Consider the following 24,983-nt stretch of genomic DNA (forward strand, 5'->3'; position numbering starts at 1 on the left):
AAAAAAAAAAAAAAAAAAGAGGACATGACTTTGATCCTTCCGTGACTATTTTTTTTCCTATTGCTCTTTGCCTGCTGGACACGAGAGCTTGGCTGGGAGCCCGGCGGGGCCGGGGGGAGCGGCCGGAGCATCCTCCCGCGGAGGAGAGGCAACGCGCGAGGGCGGCGTCTCCCRCCCGAGCGCCCCGGCCTCGGCCCTGGCCCGGGGGAGGCAACGAGCAGGAATCCCTGGGGGCTTCTTAAGCCGTTCAGGGGGTGCTGCCAGCGCCAAGCCCCTGCCGCACCGCGGGGCGAAGTCCGCTCTCGCCCTGCTCCGAACCCGTCGTGCTCCTCAGGGCGCTTCCGGTGAGCAGGCCGATCCCTACCTACCGAAAGGGAAGACTGTCGGATATAAAATAAAATAAAATAAAATAAAATAAAATAAAATAAAATAAAATAAAATAACATAACATAACATAAAATTCTGCCAGTTCTTTTGGCAGGGGAAGGTGTCGCGGCGTTTCCTGCAGGCTTTACTGTAAGGCTGTTGGTGGAAAGGGAGATGTGTCCTACCAGGTGCTTCCTGAATTTCGTCCCCGAGATGACAGACCCGTTGGTGCTTGGTTATTCCCACGAGGACAAGCGCTTCTGGGCTCCAGGACGGCACCGCTTGGCCCAGCCGAACGAGCCCGGCTGTTCCCCCGAGTAAACGAGACGGGAGAGCCGAGCTCGGCAAAGAAGTAACTTGGGTTAATCGGCTGCAACGATCTTTTCCGAAACGAACTCTGCGAGCAAAACGTCCYGACGGCTGCAGCGCTGCCGAGCCTGCCCCGGCCGGGAAGCGGCTCGCAGAAGGAGCCGCCCGCGCGCCCGTGCGCCGCACCAGGAAGGTCCCCTTGCAGAAGCSAGCGCTACCCGCTCTCCAGCCTCGGGGCCCCAGGACACGCCTGTCCCGGGCGCCACCCCTACGCCGTCCCCTTTTTCCTCCCCGTAGCCAGGCTAAAAGGCCCCAGGACAAGACTAGCAAGGAGGTCTGGGATGCATCCAGCACGTGTTGCCGGATGGCGCTGGGTAACCCGCATGTTCTCGTGCTGGGCCCCAACCACCCTCCTTCCCCGAGCCCAGGCCACGCTGCTCTCATCTCCGGTTCAGATCATCCACAGCTGCTCAGCRTAAAAATAAGCCCCAAACTTCTGGAAACGGCGAGAAGCAGAGGGGAAGAGCGGACCTCTGTGCAGGAGAAACCCCCCCGCGCAGCAGAGGAGCCAGGCACGTCGAGGAAAACGTCGGGCCCGGGGCGCCCGCTCGGCCCCCGCCGCGTCCTTGCGTCCTGCCCGTTCACGCGACCCCCACGCGCGCTTGCACCCGCCTTAGCCCACCGACACAGCTCCGACCGCCGCGGCCACCCAAGCCCAGCCGCGTCCAGTTGGGTGCGAGCCTCCACGGGGGTAACCCGTCCTGCGGCGGGGCTGCTTCCCAGCGGCGCTCGCGCCGTGCAAAAGCTACGAGCGGCTTTTCTGCACGCGCAGCAGCGACCAGCCTTCGCAGCGCCGGAGCGGGAGCCRCCGCTCCCCGGCGACAGGCCAGAAAGGCCCACAGGACTGCACGCGCAGGGACGTGGCCAGAGCCACGGGGACCGGGACGCCAGCTCGTCCGGCCAGAAGACCCAGGTTAGGTGCGGCAGCTTTGCGAGTTTTGCCAATTTTTCCGTTTGCAAGTAGTCGAAGCGTGCGAGCGTTGAGTCCCACAGAAACCACCGGCCATTCCTACCCGTCTAGCCCTTCTCCTCGCCAGCGTCTCTGCAGACCGCGCGCACAGCTGCGCTGATTCGAGCAAACCCACCGCTGCTCGGAAGACAACCAAACACACTGCACAAGTCAGGAGGGCGACGCGGCCCTCCTGAAGAGAACCTCTTTTTTTTTTTTTTTTTTTTTTTTTTTTTTTTTTTTTGTAATTTTGACCTCAAAGTTTGTACTTGCAGGTATATCACAGTTTTTATGACTTATTGCATGTTACTCAAGGCATTCGCAACGGCTGTAAAACATTAGTTCAACAAAACTTCAGTTTTTGCAATGCACTTCCAGCAGAAAATACTACGGAGATGTCACCTGTAAGAACCGCTCGCCTTGCGCCGACGGGCAGCTACGTTCTGAGCAGCAAAGTYGCTTTGAAAATCATCCAGTAATTGTCAAGAGGAGGCCAAGACAAATAAAAAGTAATTCATGTCAGAGAGAAATCCTGAAGGCTGAACCCTTCTAATACTTCGCCAGAACTTTGTTCATATTCTCACCACAGCGTTTATAGTACCTTTAAAAACACTTAAGGTCAGCGCTTCCAGCATGCACCTTACCAAAAATAACACTTCTGCCAGAAGACGGCTGGGGAGCCCAACGGTAAGGCTGCGAAGTCAGCCGGGCTCGAGCGGGGACCGCGTCCGGGCTCGAGCGGGGACCGCGTCCGGGCTCGGCCCAGCCCCGCGCCGGCTCCTCGGCACCGCCGGCCGCGCGTCTGCCAGGTGAAGCGCCGTGCAGCCCGGCTGATCAGGAACGAGCCGCCGCAGCTCGCCCACCAACCGGCAGGCAGCAGCCCGCCGCTGCCTTACCGACGTGACTCATGTCAAAGAACATAGTGCGTTTTTTTTTTTCCTCTCTCAAGTGCAACTAGGTAACATGAAAAATTGAGTCACTTATTCTCACCAGTTTTTGTGCAACAGCTAAAGGAAACCCAAGAAAAAGCATTTTTTTCTTGGGATGGAGCTAACACCAGAAGACCCTTTATCTGAACAGGGCTCAGGGCAGGAGTAGAGATTGCTTCGTCAACTAATGGGTAACATTTAAAAATTAGTTGCATTCTTAATGAAGAAAAAAAGAGAAAATCCTGCTTGTAACAGGTCTGCTACCAAGCGAGACGGAGGCACTGCAGGACAGCGGAGACGTTCAGTTCTTTGAGTCTGGGCCTYGCTCACAGCTCGCCTTTGCGTCGCGCCTCCCGAGAAGGCGCCGYAACGAGCGGAGGGGTGAGGAAACGCTTCCGAGCCGCCTCGGCCCGCGCCGACGCGGCCGCATCGCCGCCGAGGGGCGGCCGCGGGCGAGCGCAGGAACGCTGAGTTAGCACGGCTGGGCGCTGCACTGGGATCAAGCGATGCATCTTACCGGCACCGGGTTAGGTGACACTACTTGAGCAGGTATTTGACAAATTAAGTTCAAACTTTTTTTTTTTTTTTTTTATTAAGCACATTCCACAGTACAAAGCTTTAGATCATGAACGATATCTGTACAATTTAACAGTTTCAATAAGCTGTTCATACACCAACTTTCCAAACAGATAATTGGCAAACATAATTACAAGTTAGAATTAGACTATCCCAGTGCTTTGAAACATTAATATAGCAGTAATGTACAGTTGCTCAATTATGGTTAGCAAAACAAAGTCCAGAGTGCAGCCAGGATCACTACCATTAATCCCAGGAGTCACGTTCCTTGGGTGCCAATCACAAAAGTCCACTGCTATGTTACACAAAGCACAAAGAAGTTTCGACTGCRTGTTCAAATACCATTATCTCCCAAGGAAAAACATGAATTTAAATCTTACACATGCATTTAGGAAAATAATAATAATAAAAAAAAAAAGGACTCCGTTCTTCATAAACAAATACCTTTTTCTTCAGGGCTGCAACAGATTCTTTTTTAAACAGTTTCATGTTAAAGCTAGTAAGTAGATGAGAAGGGTAAAGAAAGATATTTTCACAAACTGCTGTCAAGCTTACCAAGAAGCAATCTTACGGACGCTCAGGAGCGTGGCTTTAATCTTCTGTACTTCAACACATTCGGTCATCTTGATGAAATAAGTATCCTTGTAGTAACACGTAAAAGGGAGCTCATCAACTTAAACACTGATCCCAACACCTCTCTCGATGTGAAGGGTGAAGAGGAGAAAACCTTAAGCCGCACTTCTGTAACGTTTCAGTAAGGTCTGCTGGGCACTTTCTCTGAATTTGCTCACCACGGATATGATGCGGCTGGTGCATCGGTCACCTAGGATTAAACCCTTGACAGTCTGACTTTCCTCAACCTTTCCAATTATAAAAGGGAAAAATTCAAAACCACAAAAGCGCTGCCAGGGGACGAACGTACATGACATACAATGATAAGGGAAGGACAGTACGTTTCCGTGCCTGCACACCTCTTCCCCAAGAAAACAGGCGTATTTCACACCGAGTTCAACCAAAGGATTAACGAAAAGCCACTGATAGGCRTAGTCATACACAGCTAACCAAGATAAAATATTGACCTTTGCACTTATCAAYGTCTCGTTTTGACATAAGAAAAATGCAGCAGCGTTAATATGACCACATAAATTAGACTATGACAACATAAGAAGAAACTACTGAGACTTGCTAATAAAAGCATGCTAAGGCAGAGAAACCATGACCGGGACACCACGATGTGGTCACAGTTGACAGCTATGGACAAGAACTCTAGCGTGGCAATCAGAGCGCTGACTTGAAGGGACCTCCACTCCACCTTAAGGAAGCGTTACAAATCATACATAAATAAATTTAACTTTGGCCCATGGCGTCTTCTCCACTGAACAGCCAAACTAATGCTAAAGGAGGACATCAGCAGGCGTCCGCGACAACCTACTGCTGTTAAAAGAAAGACAACTGTAAATACTGCGGCACAAAATATAAGATACAGAACATAAATTAAACATTTTTTTAATTTTTAAAAAGTTTAGAAATTACATTTTAAAATATGTAGTTCCCATTAAAAAAATCCTAATGAATACTGAAAACCTCCTTTTGCAGAGAAAATTTCTAGGTAATTCGTACTAACCCCTACAGTGCCAGTAGTTAGAACATCCTGCTGCCAAGTGCTAACACATTTTGTATTAGTGTGTAGTGTCAGGAAATCCTGACTCCTAGCACCTGGAGGTTATGCTGTTATGTACATTATATCTACATGCTTATACAGTATTTGAAATGAGGCAAGCACACATGGAAAGGTTTTACTATACCAAACATTAGGAAGCGTAGGACGGCTGTAGTACAGAGCACAGTTAAAAGGAAAAGACAGTGCTATACAACTAGTTTAGATAACCTAGCCTGAATTACAGGTAATCTTTAATTTAAAAGAAATTATTGGTGCAGAAACCAGTAAACTGTAATCCAAAAATATTACTGATCAATTCAGAAATATTTCTAATAGTCCAACGTACACTCCTATCAAACAAAACAGGCTCTGAATCTGTCATGAGAGTAAAGTCTAAAGGACAATGGTGACTTTGAAAGCAAAGCTCTGTACATTCTGGGTATGTGTTTGGCACCCAAATTTCATTGGAGAATGTTTTTTCTTTAAAGTCAGACAAAAGTGCAAAGCAATATAAATTAGGCCAAGTCCTTTCTTGACTTCTGATTTATTTCTGAAAAACAAGCCATCAGAGTTCAGTTTCTACGGACAATTTACATGTGAAGCTTTGGATTTTTCATTGCAGGGAAGGATAGGCTTCTGAAATTCATCTACTCGAAGTCAGTGAATTTGCAGTAAATTCAGAGACGTCCACTGGGAGCAGGAAGGAGTAAGAATTTTAGATATAGGATTGTGCTGCTTTGCATCTACACAGCATCTAGAACCAATTCTGACTTTAGCTGTCAATCAACATCTTCAGGCATGTAGTAGCCAAAAATCCAGTAGTTCAAGACTGTGAAACCCTGAAAAAGACAAAAGACAAGCTGAACCGACGACAGGAGACACAAATCGAAAAGCAACATTGGGAGACATCTGGAGGAAGTTAAGCACACACCATTTTTCACACTCCAGGCTGAACCTGGAAAGGCAAAATACCCGAGTACAACCCTCCTRCGGGACTCCTTAGGGGGACGCTCTGCTTTAAAATAACTCGCTTGGAGCTAGAAGCCCTTCCTTCCAGACAGATGCACCTCCACAGGACATTGCCTTCACTTGTAGAATACGCTTGAATTAGGCTTGAATAAGAGCACGATTCTTAACGATGCTAGTTCGTTATGGGGTGGAGAGGTTGGAAATCAGTCAGCTGGCATTTTTCTTGCACGTAGTAAGAAACAACTCCTCATCGGGAGTAACAAATGAACCGTTAGCTTTAGCTTTGCTAAGCAGTGAACACTACTGACTGCAACGGTGACCTACAAGCAACTCTTCCTTCCTCTGCCTCCTCCATGCTGTGTGGTTTTGCATCGGATACCAAGTTCAATTGTTTCAGAACATGGTTTTTCTAAGAAAACAGACTAAAAATCAAGTTGTTTAATATTACGCTTGCCTTTTCCAGTCACGTGACTACACTATTAGCTTGCAGAAGATGTAAATTCTTAGTGTAATTAAATTTGAACTTCCTTTTTACTTGCTGCTTCCCAAAATCATTTTTTATGGACTACGGTGAACTACCCTGCTCTGAYAGGAAACTCCCATGAAAGGTTAAAACATCTTCAGGCACCTCCCAACTTCCCTTCCCCCTAGCCCAAGGCCTAGTGCTTAATATAAGAATATTAGACTATCATATGGTAACAATTTTTATCATGTTACAATAAACAACAGGAATTCAACAGAAAGCAATAAAACTCTCGCAGCCAACTGCCAGGACTGTCAAAAATGATCCGCTTTGAAGAAGCATAACATTGCAAGCCTTGTAGAGGGCTGCTTCAAAATGCAGAAAACTATAATGTTTAAAAGCACATAGAACTGTTTCATTAAATGTCATAATGAAATATTAGCTGTTTGACCATAAATTTATGTAAGATTTGTGGTTTCTGGATTCTGAATTTAGACAAACCTGTCAAAAAGTGACATTTCAACATCTCTCCTGTCTAAGAAAGAATTATTAAAGGAGTGTAATTACCAGTACCAAAAACTCCCAGGATATGGAGRTCTGAATGTTTTCAGTTCTGCATCACGGGACAAGACAGACACAAGTTGTTCAAAATTGTCCAGTGTGCAGAATTTGAAAGGAAGAAAAGAGTGCCAAAGGCATATTTCATCAACAAATTTCAGTGACAGTGGATCTTGTGGGCCACATGCCGCAACAGAGAAAATAAGACACCTGCATATTACTGGTTAACTGAACTGAAATAAATTTTATTCAAGTCCTAATTGTTTTTGTGCTTAATGCAGACAATGCATAGCTYTTCCATGAACCTAGAAACTAAATAAAGCAGCTTGCTAAACATATTTCTGTAATTTTTTAAGCAAAAAAATTTTGTCAACTTCAAATGAACTTGTAACTTCATAGAAGGAAGTACTGATGTATAAACCAGAAAATACATGGAGTTTGTTCCCGAAACTAGCATCTTCTTCCCATACAGCCTATTCTAAATGCCTGAAAAGGCAGGAGAAAATATTATTCAGAAAGGAAAAAACAAAACAAAAACCCAAAGGTTTCTACAGGGAGGMAAAAACATTCAACTTCAAAAGGACTTGAAGAAGTTTCCGCTGCAGAGTTCAACTAGGTACAGATCCAGTATACAGAGAGGCCAGCGACAGCATCTTCATCTTTAAAGGAATAGTCCCTAGAGACATTATTATCAGTGACAGCAACAAGCTTTCTACAATACGATTACGGGTTTATCACCCCAGACAGGAAAAAAAGAAAAGGAGATTAAAAAAAGAAACACTTCCAGGTGGAAGGGAAAGGCTGGCAGCACTGGAGGACCTAGCTGTCTGGGTAGTTTCAGGGTCCATCTCCTAGCAAGTTTAAGGACTTGTCCACCCACTAGAAACATTAAGTTTAACAGACAGGCATTTTCAGATTTCTGATTTCCTATTACTGGAGATAGAGTAAGAAGTTAGCAGTGTTGATGTTGCACTTTCTTTCAAGATTTTAAATGACCTGTTCAATTTATTTGGTCAATACTTGTAGTAGCTCTTTYTACATTAAAACAACACTCAGATTCTTACTTTTCATTTAGAAAAGCAGCATAAAAATACATGTATGAAAATACAGAGAATACAAGCAATTTCCTAAAATTCAAGTAGAGCAGAACTTCAGTTTGTGTGAGCAACCAAAACTGCCTTAAGTCTGGAATGAAGTAGTGCAGTAAAGATAGCCAGAACTGCACACATTTCTTTTGTTTTTAAGAGAAATATAACTGTCCTAGCCATTAACTGTCCAGCAGATTCTGTACACTAACTCTTTATCCCAGCAGAAGACTTCTTCCTTATGCAGGAGACTAAACATAGAAACAACTGCAGGTTATGAAAGGGAAGAAACACAGTCTGACAATGGCCAGCTTTGTGCCCAGACACTCTGTGGACCCTCACTTGCCCCTGGACCCAAGTTACCTCAGCTTTCCTTAAAATGAAGATGAGTCCAGTTATGGAAAATGCCGCCAACATTTTTCTGAGAAATACTAACAAAAAAAAAAAAAAAAAAAAAGAGCTAATTTTTATGGACTCGTATTTCAAAAAAAACTTGTGAAACTGTAATTTCACAAGGCAAGGAAAAAGATACTTCCCTGGCCAAAAGAGCTTCTACAAAAAGAACGGAAAAGCTTGAAGAACTCATTGCTACAGCAACAAACATACACAGACAGATGATTAAAATCCATGGTTACATGGAGAGAGCAAAAACTTTCTCCCCAGAGGTATTAGCAAACTACTAATTATCTACTCAAATAAAATAAATCCTTCCTGTTGGGGCAATGTTAATCCTAATTCCTCTGGCTGCAATGTCTCCACATCCTTGGAAGCATCTACTATCAGCACTGGCAGAGACCGAGTACTGGGGATATGGGTGACYGTGTTCTGCCTTGGTAAGGCCATTACTGTGTTTCCAAATCCCAGCATTATTCACAGCTATGTATAGTCTGAAGTGCAATTGCTGGCAGCAGCACAGATGAGATGAGGAAAAGAATCTACAAGCAGATCTACAGCAGAGTTTTTACCCAACATGCTTAGAGAACTAAATAAAGCTGACTTGCAGAAAAATGTTAACAAAACAGTCAAAATTTACCTGCACTGTTTTTGACAGCTTTCAGTTGTCATGTTGCTTAGCACAATGGATTTTTTAGTTCTGAAAGCTATCCCTATTACTGATAGTTGTCACAGAATTACTCAGTTTCGATGAGCATTCGTCCACAGACCATACGCATGTTCCGTTTATTAGCAATCCATTACAGTGCTCATTACAAAGATTCAAATGTGGAAAGTAAATGCCTCAAACTAAAACGTGTATGCAGTGTATTTAGAATATACGTGCAAGAATTTGAGAACGTCATGAGCACATAACCTTTCACATATTAATACCTGAAGTACCCAATTACAAATTTATTTGCTGATTTTATTTGCCTACCTGCAAGCAGAGTGATCATTTCACATATTTACAACACAGTTAGTAAGAGGAAGCCTTACCTTCTGAGGGTAGTAAAGTGCAGACTGTTATCTGGAGATGTAAGTGTATGTTCTAGATGGAGAGCGGGTCTCATTCTGGGCACTGGGTGGCACATTTAAGAAATCCCAAATCAGAATCGTATCATCGTGGGAACTACTAATGATCTGAAATTCATCAAACTGGAGTCTAAAGACACGTCCTGAATGTTCCTGTGAATAATAAAATTCAATGGGGCAATTTGAACATTTGTACTCAGGCATGTATCTGGACACAGAATGGTGAATTCAAAATCTGCTGTGCTGATTAAGAAGTACTTAGTCACGGTTAACTTGAGCTTAAGGAAAGCTCCTTTTGTATGTAAACTTTTAAAGCAAAAAACATGGCTTTCAAACAAAGCGCTTGTAAGCCTTGAACCTTCCCTGTAGGGAAGAGGTTGAAGAGGAGATAGAAACAGCCTATCAATCAAGGACAAACAATTCAGAAGATTAGCTGGCATGGACAAACTGTCAGGGTTCCTTCTATTACTTAACATCTTGTATTCAACACCACTGCTTAATCAATTTTTATATAATCCTAATAAGCCGCATCACAGGATCACCTAGCTCTTGCTTCTGGAAGTATCATTATGATTCACTYGCTAGTAAAGACAGGCTGTGTTCAAATGCTACCTTAAAGAAAAGGAGCCAAAGGAGTACATGCTCCGTAAGCTCCTTTAAGGATATCTCAGAATAGCATTATGAGGACCATAAAATGTTCTCCACTTAGTTCACTGTAAATAAACTCAAAAGGGATTACACTACCTTTATTAGAGAGCTAACTAAAGCTGTCAAAATGATCTGCAATCTGTAGTCTGAACTAGAGTATACGCACAGAAGGCTAAGAACCAACTGTTCATATAGAATAAATGGTACTTGAATCTCATCTCCATGCCAAGACTACTGAAAAGCCTAAAAACTAGGAATATTTTGTGCAATACAAGCACTTCTGCASGAGCCAGGCACATGCTCAACAAACCAAGTTACCGTTATATAYGGACAAAAGAGCTTTGAATTGCTGCTAGCTCAGAGAAATGTCAAACTGACTCCTGAAGTAACGTTTTATGTACGTTTCTGTGAGAAGAACGAACCGCTTTCCCTAACTTTTTTAAATCAAGTCTACAGTCATACATCAAAACCCTATTACAAATTAAAATATAAGCTAAGTAACCACCTTAAGTACAACAGTCCTCTGAAGCAATCAMAGCACCTTGTGCAAACTCAACATACCTTTCCCTTCTACATCTCTTCCTTCCAAACTGAAGGAAAAAGTTTTGGGAAAGGCTCAGAGAATGCCATCTCCCCTCACTCCCGTGAGGGGCTTTTAATGAAAGGAAATGTATTTAAAACCAGTACTGCAATATCTATAATGATATTAGAGTACCACACCAATAACTAGAAGCATTACAGTGTCACAGTAATTACAATTTTAGAGCATCTAAGAATCTTGAGCTAGGAAAACTTGCATCTTTCTTTTAAGGTCAAATTCAAATTATTCAAGACATAGCAATATATACATTTTTCCTCATTCTTAGCATGAAGAGCAGACTAGACTTCATAAGACCTCCTAAGTTTCTCAGCTAACTCACTATATTATAATAAAATGCCTTTCCCTTTCAAATAAATGATTTCAGATAACCCCAAATGAATTAATTTTACATACCACTAACGTACGYAGGCATAATGTACTTGCTGGAGCACGAGGATCAAGAGCAGCTTGCAAGTCCCAAACTTTAATTTTGCTATAAAGTAAAATAAGGAGATTATAACAAAGATTCAAATATAACTGTAGAAGAAACACTTAAAACAATGGAAGAAAAGTCAAGTTTTCCCTACAGTTCATTTATCAGGATCAAGCAAAATATTAGAATTTACCTACACTGATACACTAATACTAAAACTCTTGAAGCACAGACAGTTTTTGATTTCTTTTCAGCACCAAATACAGTGATGTTTGTGATGGACCAAATGGATTAGTAGATATTATGAAGAYACAAATTAATTGTTTATATACACAAGTGATTTTAGAACTGCAGATCTCAAAAGCCTACAGCATTACTGATGAGTGCGAAGATCCAGTGGGAAATGAGCTGGGACTGCCAACCCAATGACACAATAAACCAAAATAAAAGACTAGAGACGAACACAGTTCAAGACTTGTTTTCAATAGCTCTACTATCCACTTGAACTACAAATCAGACAGACAAAGAAATAAAGAATTTGGACATATCCTGAATTTACTAAATTAAAGTACTTCTCACAATGCAGAGCAAGCCCAAAGCACTAACTGTAGGGGTCTAACCTTCAATCTACCAAAAATGGTCACTTAAGAGCTCTGGGAGCCCCACAACATAAATTACACAAAAATATTTTTGGTGCTGCTGTCTAATAAGAAGAGAAAGCCTAAACTACTCAGAAAGCATGGGAGTTGGCAAGGAGCAATTCCTGAGGGAAGAAACAAAGGAATGCGCTTTTGAGACTGACTGCCACTTAAGCCAAACAAAAGCGTATTTTCCATCAAAAGTAAAACTTGGGTGATAAAACAATTGAGAACTCTGTTTAAGATCACCAGGAAAGCATTTTAGATCATAATATGAATCTRTTCAGAATTCTTGGTTCCCTAAAATTGCAGCCTGCTGCATTCAAACCTTCACGCAGRAACCACTCAGTTACATACTGATCAGTCAGATCAAAAGAGAATCTATACGTAASCTCCAGCAGTTTCCAGAAGATGCTTTCTTAACAAAAGTAAAATTTTTCAAAACTGYATTTAAAAACATACCCATCATAGGCTCCACTAACAATTCTCTTGTTGTCAAACCTGATGCATCGAACCAGTTCTTCATGGCCTTCTAATACTCTTAAGCAGGCACCACATTCAATGTCCCATAGCCTTAAGAAAACGGGGAGAAAGGAAAACAAAAGACAAACTTTGAATACTTCAGGTTCAACACCTATCCCTTAGCCTTATGTAGAGCAATTCAACCACGCTATCTATGTTTTTCCTGTGGAAAATATTCTACAAAGGGCAACTATAGAAMCACAAGATGTTCCTTGCATTCAATTCACAGACAAGAGTAATTCTGATATGATGCCGCTGCAACATAATTTAGGTCTATTCAAAATTCAAGTAAGTAAAAATAATAAAATAAGTAAAGGTTGGGTACTTGTTAATTATTTCAGTGAGTATTAACATGCTKATTTGTACTCGTGTGTGAGAGCGAAGGGTGGGGTGAATGTTCATTCTGCATATCCTGATCTCTCAGACGTTCAGAAAGTAGTTAAAGCAAACAGTGAACAAAGTCTCTCATTTCTCCAACCAGAGGATAGGGCACTAAAATAGCAAAATCAATTAAAATTTTTTTGTTTACCTTTGACATAAGCCTTGCAATTGCAATTTCAACGGGGCAGTATAAAACATGTTTATTTTCACRTTGAATAAAGTTTTCTGCCATACATTAGCTGCATCAGTAACAAGACTTTTTTGTACCTGAAGTGGTACAGGACAGTATCAAAGGTCAAGAGAAACTCTGTTTTCACATGTGGAAATGTACATCRTTACACACCGATAGCAGCTTTTTGGCACCCACCTAATAGTATTATCTGAGGATCCGCTGACAACYAGTCGATCCCTGTACTGGAGGCACGCAATACCCCTCTTGTGCCCATTTAGAGTACGAACAAACTCGCACGTACTTGTACTCCAGACCTGTGAAAAATTAGATAAATGCTTCTTTCAGAATTACAAGATTTTTGAATTTCAGCAGAAACTGTTAACAAGTCATAACAAAAGAGGTCTGAGGTTGGCCTTTGCTAGCCAGTGGAACAAAAACTTGCATAAAGGTTTTACAGGCAAAAATAGGTATATTGCATTAACAGAAGACTAGCAAGTGCTACAGGAACCTAGCAGTGACAAGRGCCATGGACACTACTATTGCACACACAGTCAGTGAGAAAAGTTCAGGAGGTTTCTCGTATATAAAATATTTTCAAGTGGTAGAGACTACTTTAAATGATAAAAAAACCATCATTACACTTGGATCTTGATAAGTTAGTCTTTTCAAGAAGTAGAAGTTACCACACACACAAGCAACTTTAATTTTTACCAGTGAAATTGCTAGCACTCTACCAAGACAAACTGATCTATAAAAGTTTGTTGACTACTTCTTTCTTGACATTACTTGATCAGCTTCACCCACTTTTAATAAACTGTAATTGAAGTCGTAATGTGAAGTAACCAGTGGCTCATTTTCCAGCATGCAATAGTACCTTTGGCAGATATTTGGACATATAACTGTCAAGAGYTTTTTGGCATGGCCTAAGATAGCTCTAACTCTAGAGAGGGAAGGGTGGAAATGTCTTTGTTATATTAATACTGTGGGTAACTCAAATCCTCTAGTATGTATAYGTACACATATAATTTTCAAATAGAGCATTTTAGTTCTTGAAACAAGGCAAAGCCTCGTTTAGCTGTTGGGAAGACACAGCAAGGAAAGGCAACTGTTGATAAAATTCATGYCTGGGACAGCCCTGCCAACTGAAATTAAAAACTACCATTTGGAAAAACGCATAAAAAGAGCCACGTTTAACAAACAAGCCAGTCGTGAGACTACAGTTTAAACAGTGAATAGGCTTCACCTTTTTGTAATTGTATGATGGAAGCTACCAAAATGTTACAAGCCTAGTTATTTGCATAAAGATATTAACAGCTAGTAAAAGGAAGCAACTAGCTGAACAGTAAAGAAAGGCACAGAACTGCTCATGAACCCTTTCGCTATTTAGATTTGAGTCGTAACATTTGGAARCTTTCCAGCTAATTTTATTCTTCCAGGCACAGACTTGTCATTTTAGTTGTCATTTCCTCAAGTAAGCATGCAGATCTAGATCAGAGCCCTGYCAACTTACTTTAATGGTCCTGTCACCTGATGCTGACACAATGTACTTGTCATCAAAGTCTACAACATTAACAGCAGCACGATGGCCAACCAACACACGGCGCAGGGTGATGTCAGTAGGTGATGCCATATCCCAAACGGCAATGGATCTGTCCTTTGAGCATGTCACCATTAAACCATTGCTGAACCTCAAATGAAGCACTGCTTCATTGTGGTGAATCAGCGTGTTCAGAACTTCACCTGTGTTTACATCCCAAACTCTGCAAAAACAACGTAATTTTAGCTTAGGTAAACGAAGATGCCTCTGCACAGTGTAAACTGTAAACATACACAGGTTCACTGCTATCATTCAAATCCACCACGGGTCAACAGCAACTGGAGTGTAACGTCCTCCAGTGTTACTACTAGCTAGCGTGAAATGAAAATCACTACTTAATGCTAGGATCAATTTTTAACTTTTAAGAACTTGTAGAGACCGACAGTCACCAYTGTTGCAAGACAACAGATTGGAGAGAAAGGCCTTCCACTGAACTGTAGCCAAGCATGTTCACATTGGACCTCTACTGAGCACTGAATTCATGTAAGAATTTAAACTCAATGTCATCAAAATTGCTGTTAGAAAAATATGCATCCCACATATTCTTGCATCAATAGCCATAATTAAGAAAAGTCAGAAAAGGATACAAGGAACCCTAAATGAGCAAATTATGGTATAGCTGGCTCATCAGCTACAACTTCAGGTTATGCCTTGAATCACACAGATCACATTCCTTCAAAGTTCTTAACATCCTATACAAAAACGAGACTGAAATTTGGAAAAAAAAATTGAATGTGATGCTTTGCCAAATGTGAATATTTTGGATTTTGAATAGTAGCATCATATTCATAATAGGGCATGCATTTTGACTATTTGGAGATTATTATAAGCATTCCCAGCTCAATCATTTTTGCACAAAAACTTAACACTCACCTCACTGTAGAATCTGAAGATCCAGTTACAATGACTCTTTCATCATACTGCAGACAAAGAACTGAGCCAGTATGTCCTGTTAATACTTTCAAACATTCCAAGCTTGTTTTGTCCCAAATCTGTTAAAAATAAAAAGTGTAAGCTAGTTACTAAGATCAAAAGCATAGATCCAAGACCTTCATACTGCAGCAGGAGAGAATGAAGGAAGAAAATTAGAGATAGTAAGAAGAATCCATGGGTAGTTATCCTGTCTAAACAGTGAGCCTTTCCTCCCTTTAGCTTGAYGAAGCTTCCTTGAAGCAAGTTCTTGACAAAACAGTAAATAACCAATGATCATAAAAAGACAAAATACTGCTTTCCAAACAGAAATGCTATGTCGCTCAGGGACAATGAATGTGAAAGCAAATCATTAGCCAAGCCAAACGGCAAAGCTAAGGACAGTGGCACACAGCATCTCCATTAATTTTTATCAACTTTGACTTCACGAGCGTTTGTTTTTTGTCACACAGAAAACAAGCACAGCATAGGTCTCCTGGCTGGCAGTCCCCAGAACTCCTAGAAGAAAAAATAGACATGAACTTTGCAGGGCTATAGAAGACAACCCATCTTCATAAACCCTGCAAAGATAAATACTATTCTGTGAAGAGATGAGTTAAATCATCAAGGAAATGCAAACAGCCATCTTTCCAAGGTAGAACTGCCTAATTATCTCTGTAGAAAAGACTAAAAGATAGTATTTACCTTAATGGAGTTATCTCGTAGGCCACTGATAATCTTTTCGTCATCATACTGTAAACAGTAGACACCTTTGCTATTTTCAGAGCGGCACTGAATCCTCTGCAAATTGTGTCGCCCGCATCGCCAGTTAGATTCTATAGTCTAACAAGAGGGCAAAGCAATTAGATGTTATTCTTAAGGCTGCATGCTTCAGCATTATTATGGTAACAGCTACAGCACTATCTTTCCCACTTTATCTCATTCTCAACATTTAATTATGTAAAACTGAAAAGTATCTAAGTTTTTTATAATAAAAATACACAAAATACATTGTATTAGAGTTGGTACTTTTGTGTTTCGTCATGACAAAAAAACCCCTTGTGATTAACRAGAGAAGATCACATCCAACCGACCCTATGGAGCATCTTCAAAGGAGCCATTAGAGAGAGACTGTTAATGAAAATTCAGTTTCCCSCTTTGCCAACATTGCCACCTGGCATTAGCAGTAAAGATTGAACCAGAAACTCATATAAAACCGTGTTCAGCATCACATGAGTAACTAACATTACAGAATTCCTGAGCCCAAAACGGAGGTGACTGGAGCTCTGGAGCTTTCCTTTCCCCACCCAGTCATTTGAACTATTAGCTGTTCTTATGCATCTCAAAGTGACTTTGAGATACAAAAGCTTCCTGTAAGCATCTTAAAGCCCCCCAAAAATCTAAAACTAACACAACACGGACCGTAAGATTTCAAGCCATCTTAAGAAGAGCTATCAAAACTTTTTAATAATCTCCTCTACTCATCTTAAAATATGCAGAAATTTAGTCCTCAACATTCTCATTCTGAGAGATATTTTTAAGGCAAGAAGCCTGATGCATCTAAACAGGTCACAAACTATTTTCTAACAGAACCAGAAGTCATTCCCTTATTTTAATCAGATTTATTACTTGTGAGAAGGCCCAAGCTGATTTCAAAAAAAAAAAAAAAAATGGATTTTAGTCAGAGAGTTTGCAACAACATTCAGAGAATGAATGCAGAGAACTCCAGGCCAACATCTGCAGCATCTAGGCCGGCTGGGATGCTTTCCATGTTCTGATGCATGCATTGAAACAGACTGTTTATTTGATGATTCCCCTTGGTTCCCCCCTCCATTCCAAAAATGCTTTGTGGAAATCTGGGGAGAAGCTGATCAATTGTCACTTTAATTGGAAAAACGCATATTTATTTCCAAATCCTAATTTTAAAACACGGCAAGCCGCTCTGCAGTTCCACGCAGTTCTTGCTCCTCTCCCCCCGACTAGAAAACAACTGAAGCACTAATCAAGGATCAATGCAATGCATGTATGACTTCCTAATTTAAGAGAAGATGCCTGCTATAAGGGAAAACTAATCTACTGCTTTGTTTTCCATGCATTTGCTCCTTCAATCGTCTCCCATTACGCAATTTAGAGAGAATTATACACAGTTATAACACAACTCTGATGTGTCCTAGAGATGTATCTAAATGAAGATGTATCTAAATGATAAGCATCAGGACATGTTTCTAGAGAGGCATGCAGGCAAGTTACTCACCCCCTTCATTCGCTTCCAATTTGGTAGGGAAGCTAATGAAATTTAAGGCAAGTCACTTRTCAGTTTGAGACCCACTAGTCTCTAGTGCACTGCTGATTTTCAGACTGCTTGAAGTAGGCTTGAAAAGTTCAAATTTGACACTGTCTCAGCCCTGGATTCCTGCCCTGAAGGTGACAGAYTGTTCAGCATAGGATGAACGTTTTGATGAGGAAGGACAGGCAATAGGATGCAATTCTCAAGCTTTATCCAAAGATTTATCACCTGAGCTTGGCAGGTAGAACTGCAATTCATTAACTCCTGCTGTCACAGAGAGATGACAGACTATGCTTGGAAACAGGAGATAGTTGTAGACATTTATATCATGAACAAGCATAATTAAAGATCTCAAGGCAGGATAGTTAGKGTTGCATTTCTAAATAAAGACATACAAGATTAAATTTCACACATTTGARTTAATCTAATTTAAACTGTTCTAGTAACCATGTATGTTCAGAAGTTTAATTCTAAGAAGAGTCCAAAAGSAGAGTTTCCTCTAAAGCAACTATGGAGGAAAGTTCTGAAATATGCAGTTTTACATAACACATCTTGGATTATTCTAGCTGGTGAGTGCTCAAACACCATTCCAGCACTTTCACACTTCAGGTCCCTGCAACAGCGATAGCTACAGGATACATTAAAAACATCACAAATCAGAAACTTTGTTCATAATAATCAGTTTTCTAAACAAACCAGTAGTCAGTAAAAGTATGCTGATTTAATTCTTCAAAGTTCATTATAGGAAGCTACTGAATAAGCTTATAAGAAATGCTGGCTTCAAATAAAAGAAGCTAAAGTATTATTTTTACCTATGAGAAGGCACTGAAAAGCAGTAAGTAATATGCAGGTGCACATTTTAATTCTTTGAGTAGATGTCATTTCATTTAGACATTATATGTTGTGGCTACTGTGGGAAAATACTTCATGTTTTTTGAGAACTTGTAAAATCTCCTTACACTGCGTAAATTTTCAATATGCTGGGAAAGTAGCCACAAAACACAGAGAATATACAGCAGCATTTAAATTGGCAATAGAGTGAAAACAGATGTGCACGTATAGAGAAATAACATTATTTTAGATGACTAAATACAGCTGAGTGGGTGGGCAACCTGGAAGACCCTCTAAAAAGGAACAAGTTTAATACAATACTGGCAGCCACATAAAAGCTTCTTGGTATAGGAAATTTCTGGTTGTTACTGAATAGTGCAGTTAGTAAAAGTTTTCAGCTGTGACCTTCTTCCAGGAGATATCTTAATAAACTGTATATGCTGAGAAAGTAGACATACATACACAAGGGGAGAGGAAAAAATGCTGTATTTTATGGACTGTTACAAGCATCACTGAGTCAGTRGGGAAGAGTCCCACAGTTTATTTACATACTTACGATACCAGACCAACTACTAATATATACAGTAGCCACAAAAACAGTTTCTGTAGATTCCCCCCAAGTCTCCAAGTTACCAGCCTCTACACTTGGTTTCACAACTAAAAACAAGGCTTTGCAGAACACCATCTCTTTAATTCACATGCAAACAAAATAAAGCTTCTCACATCTAAATGCTCACCAGAGCAATAGCAGCAGGTAGTCAATGACTACTGTATAACCAGCAAATCTGGACATACGAGGGTCAATAACCAAGAACAAACCCATATTCACATGCTCTCTTCTAATACCTAAAGCAGTAATGCAAATTTGTCTGCTAGAGAAATTTGAAGATCTAAACAGTCTTCCTTCCCTCCAGTTCCCTGAATGAAMAGGTGTGCTGACATTCTCATGGGCATGTAGCCCTGGAAGGTCCTCCAGGACATTCTCTTCCCATCCTTACTTCTTGCGAGTAGCTTCTCAATCCACAGCAGATTTATCATCTCCAAGTTTCTGAGGAGACAATACAGCATTTCTTAACAGAAGCGATTAGCAGGCTGTTCCCTGGTGCTTCTGGGCATACCTCATTTACATTGGGCATCTCTCAAAGTTAACCAGAACTAGCAAAATCACTCCTGYGTTAAATCCCTACTTTAAGAGGCCAGTTACAAGTTTACTGGGCAGTATTAGTCAAGTTTTAGCTGACCATTTGTATCGGGGATATATATGGGCTTGTATTGCTCATGTTTTGTTTATCTTCGTGCCTCATYCTCCTCTGTGCTAAGCACAGAAACTTAAGACAGAGTACGCTTAGTGTCATCTCAAATCTAGTCACAGAACTAAATCACAGCTAAAGTTCATGAAGAAATCTGAGCAAGAGCAGAMACAGGATTAAGGGAGTCTATGTACAACACCAAGCAAAGAGCTCTAGCTACAGGTGTGAACAGAAAAAAAGTGGTAGTAATTAAGTGGTAGTCCACATTTATTGACAACTTGCACTGTAGTGAACTTGGTTAAAAGAGCTCATAGCTATACTGTTACAGAYTAGGGAACTTCAAAGCAAGTTTGTCTTTCTATGGATGAGCAAAAAGAGATGAGTAAATGAATAGACACCGATCCAGTAGAGAACGCTAGCAACTCCAGCCACAAATGCTGAAGATGCATCTGGGAGAAAATGCCTGAGATACGGACCTAGGTCTGGAGAATAGCTTGGACCTGGGGAATCTCAGATATTTCTTAAGAAATCAAAGTTGTGTAAAGAGAGGCTAATAGGTCACTTAACATCAGGCTTTCAGACAAGAAAAACATRGTTGAAGTTAGGGCTTTCCTTTCTCTTGACTGAAAAAGAGCCAAGGAGGCCCCAAAGGGCCAACACTGCCCTAGTCAGAAAATCCTCCTGACATGACAGAAAAAAAGGTAGAAGCAAGTGAACTTACTAAGTCCTCTTCTCTCCAATGACGTATTTCATTCATTATAAAGTTAACAGAGCTCACAAAGCAAAGAAGAAACGTCARTTTGCCCACAGCACCAGGCTCCTTGGATCTTTGAGACCTTTCCTGTCCCAGCTTATCTGTAACTGCTACAACACTTAGAAAAACAAACAAAAAGCCAGAAAACCTTGAGCCCCTGAAAAAGAATCTTGATTCTTAAGAAGAAAAGGCTTCTTTTAAGAAGAAAAACTGCCTAGAAGGCTTGAATTGGTCCTCACTAGGCACTGGCTGTGAGCTAGCTGCCCTCTGATCATTAGCACAACAGCATAAACAAGATTTCTTTACATATGGGGGGGTGACAGCTCACAGTAACAGGTGACAAAACACGCCAACAGCACAGCCTCCTTCCAAAGCAGTCCATCAGAGAGACAGAAAACCCTGCAACCAAAGAGTAACCCCATCTTTCCTGTAAGCGTAATCACTTCCAAGAATAGTGTTCGAGAGCTATGGAGCAGTGCCAGCGGTAGGCATATAGCGGCAAAGGCTGCTAAAGAGCTCAAGCACCAGAGAAAACGGATCAGTATGAGGGATGGTACTGTACATGGACAGCAATGAAATAAATCCTTGTGCCAAAGCAGTATGGCATAAAGTACCTGCACTGTGTCCAACAACTTCCTCGTGAAACCTCTCCTCTTCTGAACAGCTGCACTACAAAAGTGATGAACAAGAAAATTATGCAGCAGAGTAAGCGCTGCAGAACTTGCTGCTCAACTCAGTAGCTGAAGAGTTTTTGCTTCAGGCACACTGCACCTTACACTATACACATGCACTAGAACAAGAGCATATTGTCACCTAAGTCCGTGAACATTCCCTCAGAGGGGAGCATTGCATACGCACACATCGCCCTGAACATAAATTGGCATTACCACTAGAAGACAGAACATCAGGTGCTGGGAGCCTTCCACTTACTATCTTACTTTTTCCAGGAAATATATTGCCTTTCCCTACTCATTCTCTTACCCTTTTCTGTGAAAAAGCTGAAATGACATGATTCARGCTACGCTACAGGATTCTGAAGAACAGCAGCAGAAGTGACTAGATCTGGATTTTACTTTCATAATGCAGAAGCTATACAACTGCATGCGTGCAGGCTCATTAAATACATGGTATTGGGTCACTCATGAGAAGTGTTGAGTGTTTAAGTTAAAATTTATATTCTAGTGATGCTGGAAATTTAGGCACCACTGCTCACCTGAAGAACTTCTGCTTTTTACTAGCAAGCATTATTTGTATTTTGGGTTATCCATAACAAAAGCCAAGCGAAAGCCCAGAAAAATGCACAAGATTACACGGAAGGAATTGTTACGATGTTATGTAGAAAGATGTAATAAGCAGTGATATAGTAAACAAATACAAGAAAAAAACTAAACAGACTAATTAAAAAAGCGATGAATCAATTTTTTTGTATTTAGRATCTTCAGCTTGTATGAAATGAACAAGACAGAATAAAAAAAAATCTTTGTTAAGAAGCATAGAAACAAAACTAACAAATGGAGAAATAGGGATTCATCATATTCCGATTAGCAAATAACACACACTAAAAGTTTTGTTTGTTTGTTTTAAGTTTGGAACACATTTGTTTTATTACAAGGAGAAAGAGCCATTTTCACAAAAAAATTTTGGAAAAACTTCTAGTAACTGAAAAATGGGCTTCTGGCTTGAGTTATAAAAGTCACACAATAATCAGGCTATATTTTGAAGAATGGTCCGAAATTAAAGTAGGGTCAAACAACTAGGAGTGTACTACTGAGAGTACTAAATGGCCTTTCAAGTTAGTCTGGGGTAAAATACCACTTCTACTATGAATTCCAAGACCAGAAGAAAAGCCACAGACCATAAAGCCCCAAAATCCTAAACAACGCTAGAGAAAAAGGGATGGGAAGCTTTCCCTAGCATGCATTACAATTAAATCATGAATTTTGGCAGWATTCAAGACCTAAAAATTAAGTTCCTAATGTTTACAGCTGCTCAGATAAGATCCAAATGTGAACAATATAAACTGATGAAGTGTCATCTTTTTCTGCACACAACTGATCCAATACATATGAAGCTGCTCAAAGGTCCACCGAGTAAAACTATCCGAGTCTCTCTGCAGCTTTACAGAAGTCTTTTCAAAGTGGCATTAAAACAACAGAAAAAGACACAGAYATAATAGGAATACAGAAAGCCAGCTCAGGAGAAAGTTGACAGTATAATATTGACCATTTTATCTAGTACAAGAAAAGACAGTATGTTCTCTAAGTGGCAAAATAGATCTAACACTGAAGATAGTTTAGGCTAATCAAATTAAACAACAACAAGCAAACAACAACAAAAAAACCACACTTCTCAAAAACACAGATCCCTATAAGCTGAAGTTTCAGACCTAGAAAAACAGTTGTTGTGGGCAGTGACAGATTTGTTGAAGAAGACTGAAGAAACTGTAAAGGCAGAAAATAAGAGATCTTGATTATTCCAAAGCAAACTGAATAAAGTGTAGTTGTATCATGTTCCAGCACTTTGCCCCATGCATCTGTTAGTGGATGCTGTCAGAAGACAAGACGTTGTGCTAGCTGGACCTTTGATGCGACCCAYACAGTTTTCCTCCTTCCCCAGAGTAGGAGTAGGGACCAAAAATCCTTTCAGCTCCTATTCAGTTCGCCCTGTAACCAGAGGGTGCAGAYGAGCACAGCACTCAACACTGAGATGAGCGCTCCTCCCAGAAAGGTCTGTCTTCCTCTATCAAGCACTGCCTCAAATGTGGCCACGAAGCATGACATCCCCAACGTGATCCAAGGGCAGTATCTTAAAGAGAAACCCTTTCCACCCCTGCAGCTGCAACTGGCCATGACACCAATGGACAGGTCTTGCTGATGTTTTCTTAAAGCAAACCATTTCCACCAACTTGTGTCAAGCAGGTGTCACTTCACAGACATGATAAAAYTTCAAGCTTTCAGGTTACAGATGCAACATCAAAATAACCTTAAATGGACTCTTGCCAACTCCAGAATGATAGCAGAAACACACTGTTGTTAACTGCGCAACAAATCAATCCCTTCTGGATCTACAGAAGAAATTAAAAAAACACAGAAACCAAAAGCAATGAAAGCAGAGAGAGGTCCTCCGAGGTACTTCAGTGATACATGTACCTGTAATAAACAGAACGCTTGACAAAGAGCAGTGCTATCAAAAACCAAAATTGTGCATTTTAGTTTCCATTTGAGACAATAACTAACTTTATGCACAATACCATAAATATGCTAAGCTAAAGATCTATTTAAATAGGTACTTATAAGCCTCTACCATAGCATAGGGGCATTCTAAGTACTTAAGCAGGAACAATAAATGCCTCTTTCAAAGCTGCAGAAGAAAAAAGACAGGTTTAGTTTGCCTGTTTGTAAAAAGTATGAGATGTGTGCAAAGCGAAGAAAAGGCCAAGCCCAGGATCTGTCACACGCCAGCGATCTGAAAGCTGTTGTCTGCCCCTTTTAGATGAGGTCCAAAGGCCAAGTCATGCACTGCTTCATCTCTACAACTTTGTCTCTGCCACTCAAAAGCCTCGTTTCATTGGCCAGTTTCATTTTTTAAGAAATGACTTTGGAAAACGCATGCCTGTGGAATAGACTTCAATGGCTGGCTGGAAAAAAAAATCTCTAGGCATATACTGCTGATGCAATTTTCCCCACAGCCCTACACACACAACTTCTCGAGCTTCGTAATTTAAGACACTACTAAATAAATACAATTCCTTGAAAATTACATATTAGAACCTTCATAAACAAGTATCTCCCAAAGCTGGCAACGACTTGGAGTAAGGGACGACTTTTTCCCCTTTTCAGGTTTCTCTTTTATACCCAAGATTTTAAAATCCAATTCTAGTTCCCAAAATTCAAACACTCTCAACATTCAGAAGAACATATGATATCTATTCAATGGCCTAGAACCATTCTTTCCTAAAGTCTCCAGCAAAATTACATTTTAAATTCTCCTCTTAATCAAGTGAACTTTAATCTCCATGGAAATAAGATGAGGGCACTTTCCATGTGCCTAAAGATAAGGGGAACTTTTATGTCTTCTCAACTCACCACAAGAAACAGATACTTGAGTTAATTCTGAAGGGAAAACTGAATAGTTGACCAAGAGTCATAAATAATATGGAAAAAATCCAGAGACTTAGGTTCTGGAATCAACACTATTAAACTTCCCATTCTGGCAATCTGCTGATTAACATAATCCACTTCAGAGAGCTGACCATCACCACCATGCTTTGGGAACCCTTCCAGGCTTACCCTGGACCAATCACATTAAGTCCATAAACAGGCCTCACAAACCCAGATTCAGTTTTTTAGGATAAGCCCCAAATAAGGTTTCTCCTTTAAAGGGGCTCCTAAACAAGCTTGGCAATTCAACATCTGACTTGAAGATATTTACAAGTACTGGATCAGCTCTTCTGAAGTGAAACCTGATTAAATATTTGACCTCACAGTAAAGGTTGAGTGTAACTACCTCCTTCCAAGAATTCAGTTTCGTATCTCTAAATGTTCTCTTATTTTCAAACCCAATGATTTCAAAAGTGACATTATGTTCCTG

The 24,983-nt window shown here is 40.8% G+C and overlaps 1 protein-coding gene across 3 annotated transcripts in view; it reads right to left on the minus strand.

Annotated features, from left to right (window-relative positions):
• Positions 1 to 4,679: 4,679 nt before the first annotated feature.
• Positions 4,680 to 24,983, minus strand: part of FBXW11 (F-box and WD repeat domain containing 11) — a 72,620-nt gene continuing 52,316 nt past the window's right edge. For all 3 annotated transcript variants that reach the window (XM_085310350.1, XM_085310351.1, XM_085310352.1), the window contains 8 exons: positions 15,977 to 16,114; positions 15,236 to 15,354; positions 14,276 to 14,525; positions 12,961 to 13,079; positions 12,153 to 12,263; positions 11,034 to 11,112; positions 9,356 to 9,544; positions 4,680 to 5,688 (listed from right to left, as the gene is read on the minus strand). In XM_085310350.1, coding sequence (XP_085166476.1) covers positions 9,383 to 9,544; positions 11,034 to 11,112; positions 12,153 to 12,263; positions 12,961 to 13,079; positions 14,276 to 14,525; positions 15,236 to 15,354; positions 15,977 to 16,114 — 978 coding nt within the window. In that variant the 3' untranslated portion in view covers positions 4,680 to 5,688; positions 9,356 to 9,382. The remainder of the gene's footprint in view (positions 5,689 to 9,355; positions 9,545 to 11,033; positions 11,113 to 12,152; positions 12,264 to 12,960; positions 13,080 to 14,275; positions 14,526 to 15,235; positions 15,355 to 15,976; positions 16,115 to 24,983) is intronic.

The sequence above is a fragment of the Rhea americana genome, unplaced genomic scaffold, assembly GCF_003343005.1.
Source record: "Rhea americana isolate MKP2758 unplaced genomic scaffold, rheAme1 scaffold_318, whole genome shotgun sequence".
Classification (NCBI taxonomy): Eukaryota; Metazoa; Chordata; class Aves; order Rheiformes; family Rheidae; genus Rhea; species Rhea americana.